The 9,783-nt window shown below is 45.9% G+C and overlaps 1 protein-coding gene across 6 annotated transcripts in view; it reads right to left on the bottom strand.

The window, feature by feature from the left end:
- Positions 1-3,638: 3,638 nt before the first annotated feature.
- Positions 3,639-9,783, bottom strand: part of LPCAT2 (lysophosphatidylcholine acyltransferase 2) — a 390,784-nt gene continuing 384,639 nt past the window's right edge. For all 6 annotated transcript variants that reach the window (XM_068260831.1, XM_068260828.1, XM_068260829.1 and 3 more), the window contains one exon: positions 3,639-5,304. In XM_068260831.1, the coding sequence (XP_068116932.1) occupies positions 5,147-5,304 (158 nt within the window). In that variant the 3' untranslated portion in view covers positions 3,639-5,146. The remainder of the gene's footprint in view (positions 5,305-9,783) is intronic.

Below are 9,783 nucleotides of genomic sequence, written 5' to 3'. Positions count from 1 at the left end.
GTAATCAAGGCGGGAGATGATGATGATAGTATACAAGCATTTGGTATCTGTTGTTGAGAAAAAGATAGCTGAAGTGGATTTGTGAACAGCGATGGCTTCAGTGAAAAAAATCAGAGGCCGTCCTGCAAGAGTCCTAGAGTGCATACACTGGACCTTATTTACTAAGTTAAAATATTGTTTTAAAAATAAAATGTATGCCAAACTATATAAATCCTCGCCTTTCCCGCCAAGCACACAAAGCCACCTGCTAAAGTACAAGGAGCACCTTCCCACCTTTGTGTCACTCAAAAAGAAGTTAGAAGTGATTGAAAGGCAGCTCATGGTGCTATCTGGTCACCCTTAACCTCCCTAGCAGTGGCGTCGCTACCATGGGGCGGCCAGGAGCGCTCCGCTCCGGGTGTCAGCTCCAGGGGGGGTGTCATCAAGGCCTCCCCAGAAGCCTTGATGACACAGGAGGGGAAGCAGCGCTGAAGGAGGGGTGGCAGCGTCGGCGGGGAGGGGGGAAATACCCCCCCACATCTCCCTCACCTGGGTCCCTCTCCTTCGGCGCTTCCCCTCCACGGGCGCCGGCAACGGGCACTCACAGGGCGGCTGACAGCCGCCCTCAGTTTACCCGAGCAGGGCTACGGGAAGATGGTCGCCGACGCCCGCACTGGAGACAAAAATAGATGGCAAGATGGCCGCCGACGCCATCTTGCCGTCTATTTTTGTCTCCAGTGCAGGCTTCGGCGGCCACCTTCCCGTAGCCCTGCACTGATGATGCAGCGGGAGACGGCGTGGGACATTCAAGAGGAGCTGCGGAGAGAGAGGCTGCCTGGGATTCGGAAGAGAGGTTTCATCTGCAGGTAAGTGAATGCTTTTTTTTTTTCTTTTACAGGTGCAGCTGCCCACCTACCCACCGCTGCTGCCCACCTACCCACCGCTGCTGCCCACCTACCCACCACTGCTGCCCACCTACCCACCACCTACCCACCACTGCTTCCCACCTACCCACCAGGCTACCCAGCAGGCTGCCCACCTACCCACCAGGCTACCCACCACTGCTGCCCACCTACCCACCACTGCTGCCCACCTACCCACCACTGCTGCCCACCTACGCACCACTGCTGCCCACCTACCCACCACTGTGCCCACCTACCCACCAGGCTACCCAGCAGGGTGCCTACCTACCCACCAGGCTACCCAGCAGGCTGGCCACCTACCCACCACTGCTGCCCCCCTACCCAACAGGCTACCCAGCAGGCTACCCACCTACCCACCATGCTACCCACCTACCCACCACTGCTGCCCACCTACCCACCAGGCTGCCCACCTACCCACCAGGCTACCCAGCAGGCTACCCACCTACCCACCACTGCTGCCCCCCTACCCACCACTGCTACCCACCTACCCACTAGGCAATCAGGCTGTTCACCCTTCACCACCTACCCACCCTGGCTATCAGCTTGACAACACTCAAATCTGCTACCGACATTGTGTATTTTGTGGTCAGATTAACTGCCGACATTGTGTATTTTGTGGTCAGTTTAACTACCGTCATTGTGTATTTTGTGGTCAGTTTAACTACCGATATTGTGTATTTTGTGGTGAAATCTGGTGCTGACATTGTGTATGTTCTGGTCAAATGTACCGCAAGATTGAATGATTTTTTTCTGGTCAAATCTGCTGACATGATTGAATGTATTTTCTTGTGAAATCTGCTCACATAGCGTGTAATGTCTGGTTAAATTTTCTCGCATTACGTGTATTTTATGTTGAAAGCTTCTGACATTTTGTGTATTTTCTGGAGAAAAGCTGCGCAATGATGTGAATTTTCTGGAGAAAGGTTGACTAAAACCTGGGTGCACTTTTAAATTAGCCCCGCCCCATCCGGTCATAGCCACGCCCATTTTTTCACGTGCCGCAGGTGGTGTACCGTGGGTGGGGGGTGTCTTTCAATACCTAGCACCGGGTGTCAAATGCCCTAGTTACGCCACTGCTCCCTAGTGTTCAATTTCTGCAGGAGTTCTGTGAAAAAGTGGTTCAATTAATTTTTGTGAAATTTTTGCTTGCAACTTACTAAAATCTGTCAAGCAAGGGTCTAGTATCCATTTTGAGTATAATAAAAGTTTCAAATACAAAATAATTCCAAAAAATTAAATTACAATTTCTAAAATAAACTTTTTAATCACAAATAGAAAAATCCTCCTTAAATATGGATGAAGAAATAAATCTACAGATGCAGAAATAAATACTGTCCATTGTTTACCTAAAACATCTCCCTTGAGTGGTACAACAACTAAGGGCCAATTCACACACACACTTGCAAGTAATTTACCGCTGTTTATGATGCAAAAGCAGCATTTTGACCTTTATTTTTCCACTGTCTGGAAGCAGCACGGTCTGGTTGTTCTGGGATCCATTAGCTCCGCTGCACTCCTGTGTCCCCCTACGGGATGAAAAAGGACGATCGCTGGGAATCGCCATTGAAAGTCAACAAATGCTTTTCTGCACGCTTGCAGAAAAGCATTTGGATGAGACACTGGGCAGGTGATTGAGACATCCACCTGAAACAGCCCTAAAGGTCCATACACACGCTGGACTGAACTCTGAGTGGTGTACCATAACGACTGCCATGGCGGCGGTGGTCATTATGGTCAGACCAGCGTGACTACATCAGGCGCCCAATGATTGCATGAAGATGTGGCGTGTTAGATTTTTAGCAATCCCCGAGCACAGCACAATAGCATTGTTCTTGCTGCTCATTTCTCCGCTCCCCCCTGCATAGCAAAAGATGTTGTGTGCAAAGGCTAATGACACTTCTGTACAGTATTGTTAGTGCACTGTCGCCTTCAGCTGATGACACCTCTGTTGCAATGTGCGGGGGGAGGGAGGGGGAAAGCGAAGGGACAACAAGCACATCTGACCGAGCTGCTTCAAGCGGGTGGAGAGGTGCCAAGAGCAATGCCGTACGGTCATGCTTAGGCATAGCTAAAGGTCGGACATGCCAGATCTTTAGGGATCATCAATGGGCAACTGTACACACTCTGGTCTGCTGCACAACTCTTAGAAATGGTGGTCGTTCTAGTCCATCACAGCCGAGTTCAGACCAGTGTGGCAATAAGTGTCATTCTCTGTACAATATAATATGTTCTATAATGCTGTAATATGTGCTTACTGCCAGTAGGTGGTGCACATACACCATTTTAACTCTTTCCAGGCCAGTTTTCAGCGTGGACGAGGCTAGCTCATCCATACCATTTGTAGCACGTTTTTTAACAACGAGTCAGCCTTGTCGTTACCACTAAAGAGGCTACAGGAAACATCTGGGAATTGTAAAAAAAAAATCAGATCTACCTACCTGGAGCTTCCTCCAGCCCTTGGAATCCTATGTGTCCCTCGCCACAGCTCTGCTACAAGCCAGTCCCCCCTCCAGCCAGCGAGGCCATGCCACTCGTGGTTGCGCTCCCTTGGCTAGGAACATTCTGCATGGCCGCGCTATCGCTCATGCGCAGTGGCTGCTTAGCTGGCCGGGTCAACAGCTGCTACGGAAGGAAACCCGGGAGACCAGCTTAGAGCGGAGCTGTGGCAAGTAACATATAAACTTCCAGGGGCTGGAGGAAGCCCTAGGTAAGTAGATCTGATTTTTTTTTTACATATCCTGGATGTTTCCTTTAATAATGGTGGCCCAAATAGCCATCAGATCCAGATGAATAGATAAAAACGTCAATCCTGAGACTTTAAACTACTCCCAAAAACAGGGGTTGCAAAGTAACCTGATATTAAAGTCTGTAGTGTTGGCTAAGGATCAGTTGGTGAGCTCCCTGAATGGTCACCATGGATCACCAGAAACTTTATTTGTTTTAGTTAACATATGTGAAAAAAACAAAGCATTAAGCATCTTCAAATCAATGAAACAATGGAAAGAAGATTATAAAATGATGCATCAATACAAACTCAAGAACAATGCATTGGACTGTAGGCACATGCCTACAGTGCCTAATGCTTAATCTGGCCCTGGGTGCGGGTACTTGTAGCCGATCATCTACAAAAGATGATTGGCTGCAACAATTCTTCCCTATGTAGTAGCCGTTTGCCTGCTATCCGCATTAGGTGCCATACTCGCTGCCTGTGCGATCAATCCTGCAAATCCTACCTCCTAAAATTACCTGATCCATAATCGAGGGCCTGTTTGAACAGCTTTTGTTGACATATGTCACTGTGGTATGCATAAAGCTGCTGATGAATGCTTACTGGAAAAAGCTGTGACAGTATCTTTCCTATTCTGAAACAAATCTCACCAACTGATTGTCCTTGCACTCTGCTCTCTCTACCACACATGTAGCAGAACAATGGAATAAAGGGACAGGCGTTCTTTTATACTAGGGTAATACATATTGTCCAAGAAATCTAGAATGAGTTTAGGGCTGTCCATGGTAAATCTATCCTGACTTGGTGTTGGCCATTATTAGTGCTAATGGCTTGTTTTTGCAAACTGATGGTGCCATGGTTGTATTAAATATGTGCTGACTGTTTGTACTGTCCTGCCAGTGCTGGCTAATGTTCACAGCCTTGCTTTGCTGTATGGTGTTGGCTGATGGAACTAGCGTGGCATGGTTGGCAGTTGGCACTGGCATGGCATTACAATATAATACTGGCTAGTGGATGCTGGCATTGGCCTTGTCTTGATGGCTATCACTAGCTGCCAGTACTGAACAGATTTTGTCAGGCAGGCTTTGCTGGTTAGTTCTGCTAGTTTTAAGTTGGTTGCTGGTAATGGCTTAACAATAGCTTGATTCTTGTACTGCCCTGGCTGGAGGTGGCTGTGGACATTGGTCTGGATAGTGCTGGTTTCTGGTATGGTTTGTGGTGGTGGCCTGGTTGGTAGTGCCTGCTAATGCTGTTGTGGTTGAGTCTGAAGCGGGTTGCTACTAATGGCTTGAATTGCAATGTAGTTAGTTACACCTCATGGCACAGTGGTTGGCAGCTGTTCATCAATAACTCACTTAGTACAGAAGAAGCTATGGTGAAGATTGAAGCCAGTGATACAGTATGCACCTTTAAAAATCAATGCAGTAATAGCAACTGCCATTACTCTATTCACAATTTATCTACAAGTGACCTATAAGTAAATATTTTAAACAATTTAAATATATCCATCAGCAGCTTAATCTTCCTTCTTGTGTGAAGTGATGTTGTTCTTGTCTTGTGCTGCATCTTCATTCTCATCTTCTAACATGTGCATGTAATATTGCTGGTGTTCCAAGTATGTTTTAAACAACTTAGCATATTCTGGGTGCTCCAGGAAAAAGTTTTTGAACTCCTCTGAAATAGAAAAAAACAAAAACAAATGTTGACCAAAAATTTCCAATAATTGTAATATACAGAGTAATCTATGCATCTCTAATTTAGGATCTTAGGAAAGCAATACACTGTGCTTGGACTTTGCTAAGGCTTTTGACACTGTTCCTCACAATAGCCTGGCGCAGAAGCTGAGGATGCAGGGACAAGGAGATCATTTTGTCTACAGTACATGTACAGGGTGGGCCATTTATATGGATACACCTTAATAAAATGGGAAATGGTTGGTGATATTAACTTCCTGTTTGTGGCACATTAGTATATGTGAGGGGGAAACTTTTCAAGATTGGTAGTGACCATGCGGCCATTTTGAAGTCGGCCATTTTTTGTTTTTTTCAATAGGAAGAGAGTTATGTGACACATCAAACTTATTGGGAATTTCACAAGAAAAACAATGGTGTGCTTGGTATTAACGTAACTTTATTCTTTCATGAGTTATGTACAAGTTTCTGACTACTTATAAAATGTGTTCAATGTGCTGCCCATTGTGTTGGATTGTCAATGCAACCCTCTTCTCCCACTCTTCTTACACTGATAGCAACACCGCAGGAGAAATGCTAGCACAGGCTTCTAGTCTCCGTAGTTTCAGGTGCTGCACATCTCGTATCTTCACAGCATAGACAATTGCCTTCAGATAACCCCAAAGATAAAAGTCTAATTGGGTCAGATCGAGAGACTTTGGGGGCCATTCAACTGGTCCACGACGACCAATCCACTTTCCAGGAAACTGTTAATCTAGAAATGCTCGGACCTGGCACCCATAATGTGGTGGTGCAAAAGGAGTCGTAAGGATGTGGACAGAGCTAACCATTATGAAACTCTGTAATCTATACAGTGCTGCAGAAGTTATCAGTGCTATATAAATACACAATAATAATATGGTAGGACATTACACTAGGACTTTGATATGGTTAGATTGTGAGCTGGGGAGGGGGGGGGGAAGAGGTTGAGGCACAAGCCAGAGAGCCTGGTGGGAGAAGAGAAATGGCAGGAGTGACTCTCATCAGGACTGCAGACATCACTAGTGCTGTTTTGCAGGTGCATGCTGTTATAAGAAGCCACTGAAATCTGAAAAGAGGAAAGGGTCATGGGGAAGACAACAGGGTGGGAGGAGAGCTGGGAAAAGAGATAAGTTTACTTGTAATCAAGCTAATCTAAATTGCCTGGAGCTTGCTTCTCTGCTTACTACAGAAGTCGGCTGCCAGCACCTGTATCACTGGCTTCTGCGACTGCAGACTGCCCTGCATTATTGATTAATTACTGTGATCCGGACAGGGATGGTCGTAGTCAGCCAACTTCGCTACGCTGGAAATACGCGTAGTTTTACGCAATTACGCTTTGCCAAACTATGGCTTCGAAAACAAATATTCGCTTCGTATGCATTTCATAGAATACGCGTTAAAATACGCAATTACGCGTAGTGGTAAGCGTAGTGTATGCGGATACTTATGCCCGTATGCAGAAAATTGTACGCATTAATTTCTTTATAAATGCATATACTGGGAACCCTTCTATGCGTACATTCCCCTTTCCAATGCGTAAATTTGTATGCATACAATCGCATGCGGAAAATTAGACGCGAGTAACGCATTCGTAGTTCACTACGCAATACACATGTTAACTACGCATAGTGGGTGTAAGCTACGCGTAGCTGTACTTCGCTACGCGTAAATTCGTAAGCGTAGTTTTGAAACTTTGCCTATGAACTACGATGCGTAGATGCGAACTACGATGCGTAAATTCGCACTGGCGTAATTTCTGCCCATCCCTGGATCCGGATAAATAATCAATAGTCTAGGACACTCAGATATTACAGCAGCCAGTGCACATGGCTTTTAATGATAGGCAACTTCCAAAGCATTAATCACATCCTGCCACCTCTACCTGTGCTAATGTCCCAGCTGCATCATAGCAATCATTCTGTTTACTCACCCTACTGCTCTGCACATTCACTCACTGCAGGCTGTGTGTAGAGAGCAAGGAAACACATTGCTCATGGGACAGGAAGGGGATGGGGTGCTCCATCTAGTACAGTCCCATGCACTGCCTGTTGCTATTTTCCTGAATGTAGCCAGAACTATGAGAAAAGGTCTCAGGTAGAAGAACATAGTGGCTGAGCACAACATTGGCACCACTAGCGATGGCAACACCTGGAGCTGTGAGCAGCTACTGCTCTGTGGTAGTTATGCCACTGCCGGTTTTAAACTGAAAATTGGCGGTAGTGGTGCGTTGTGGCCCCGTGGCCTCACCGCACCACCAAAAATGCTCACGTGCACCTAATCGCAACATATAAAACTTGCAGCTGTCTTTTTCCTGGTAAAAAAGGGGGCGCTCCACCAGGTTAGATGTTTGAAAAGTCCTACAAATGTGGCCATAGAACCTACAAATACAGTGGGATGCGAAAGTTTGGGCAACCTTATTAATCGTCATGATTTTCCTGTATAAATCGTTGGTTGCTACGATAAAAAATGTCAGTTAAATATATCATATAGGAGACACACAGTGATATTTGAGAAGTGAAATGAAGTTTATTGGATTTACAGAAAGTGTGCAATAATTGTTTAAATAAAATTAGGCAGGTGCATAAATTTGGGCACTGTTGTCATTTTATTGATTCCAAAACCTTTAAAACAAATTATTGGAACTCAAATTGGCTTGGTAAGCTCAGTGACCCCTGACCTACATACAAAGATGAATCCAATTATGAGAAAGAGTATTTAAGGGGGTCAATTGTAATTTTCTCTCCTCTTTTAATTTTCTCTGAAGAGTAGCAACATAGGGGTCTCAAAACAACTCTCAAATGACCTGAAGACAAAGATTTTTCACCATCATGGTTTAGGGGAAGGATACAGAAAGCTTTATCAGAGATTTCAGCTGTCTGTTTCCACAGTTAGGAACATATTGAGGAAATGGAAGACCACAGGCGCAGTTCAAGTTAAGGCTCAAGGTGGCAGACCAAGAAAAATCTTGGATAAACAGAAACGACGAATGGGGAGAACAGTCAGAGTCAACCCACAGACTAGCACCAAAGACCTAGAACATCATCTTGCTGCAGATTAAGTCACTGTGCATCGTTCAACCATTCGGCACACTTTACACAAGAAGATGCTGTATGCAAGAGTGATGCAGAGGAAGCATTTACTTTTCCTACAGCACAAACGAAGCTGCTTGAGGTATGCTAAAGCACATTTGGACAAGCCAGCTTCATTTTGGAATAAGGTGCTGTGGATTGATGAAACTAAAATTGAGTTATTTGGGCATAACAAGAGGTGTTATGCATGGAGGAAAAAGAACACAGCATTCTGTAATGATCCGCTCAGCTGGCTGAACAGGCAGACAGCTGATTGACCATTCCTCTAGTCTGTGGGCTGCAGGTCTCTGGAAGAGAGACCTGTCTTTCCTTTGCAAGTTTCTGATCTGCTCTGCTGCTGAGGAATTTGCATACATTGGTTATGCAAATCACCTAGCTGCCTCCTTTGTAGGCTGACAGTATAAAAGCCATGTTTTCCCAGAGTCCTTCGCTGGTCATCCCTTCAGGGTTTGTTGAAACACTCCTAGAGTGTCAGCCATGCTATTTCTTGTCAAAGTTATCTTAGAGTAATTCTTGGGACTGCACTAGGCAGTTTCCCTAGTGCAGTTAGTTTGCTATCTGTTTGTCTGTATTGCCTCTCTGTTGCGATTGTCCTGTCACCAACGGTGGTCGTCAGGAAATCATTCTGTCTGTCTGGGGGGGGCTAACCAGAGCAGCGGTTGCTACTGGTAGCCCCTTCTGTTCATCTGTCTTGCTTGGATCGCACTAGCCTCTAGCGGTAGCAGCTGTGGATCCTTCTGATCTATGTTCTTGGAGTGTAAGCTGGAGCAGCGGTTGCTAACGGCTACCTCATCTGTCTGTCTTGCTTGGATCGCACTAGCCCCTAGCGGTAGCGGCTGTGGATCCTTCTGATCTGCTTTCTTGGAGTATAGCTGGAGCAGCGGTTGCTACCGACTATCTAATCTGCCTGTCTTGTTTGGATCGCACTAGCCCCTAGCGGTAGCGGCTGTGGAACCTTCTGATCTGCTATCCTGTTTCTGTACCCGGATCGCACTCGCTCTGACGGAAAGATCGGTGGATCTCTCCTCTCTTATTCCTATTTTCCGTTTGTCTGTCTTGTCTGATACGAACGCTTGCTGTGAGGTAACCGTTAAGCAAGCGCTCGCGTTCTCTGTTTCGTGTTTGTATGTCGGTGGTTAGTTAGGCGTGCTTGTCTCTGTTGCACTTAACGTGCGGAGATCACGCTGTAAACGCGTTCGCTGTTGCGAATGAGTGCGGTGTTCGCGTTTAGTTAGCGTTTGTTGTTTTCGTTATTTTCTCATTGTCGTTTGCTGTGCCTTTGCTATTCTTGTGCTCTGTTCTGATCTGTCTTGTGTCACTTCTGGCGATCGCCTTTCTCGGGATCGCGTTCT

Source organism: Hyperolius riggenbachi, chromosome 11 (assembly GCF_040937935.1).
Source record: "Hyperolius riggenbachi isolate aHypRig1 chromosome 11, aHypRig1.pri, whole genome shotgun sequence".
NCBI classification, from domain to species: domain Eukaryota; kingdom Metazoa; phylum Chordata; class Amphibia; order Anura; family Hyperoliidae; genus Hyperolius; species Hyperolius riggenbachi.
The sequence above is the reverse complement of the archived record's forward strand: the minus strand, read 5'-3'. Positions and strand labels throughout refer to the sequence as shown.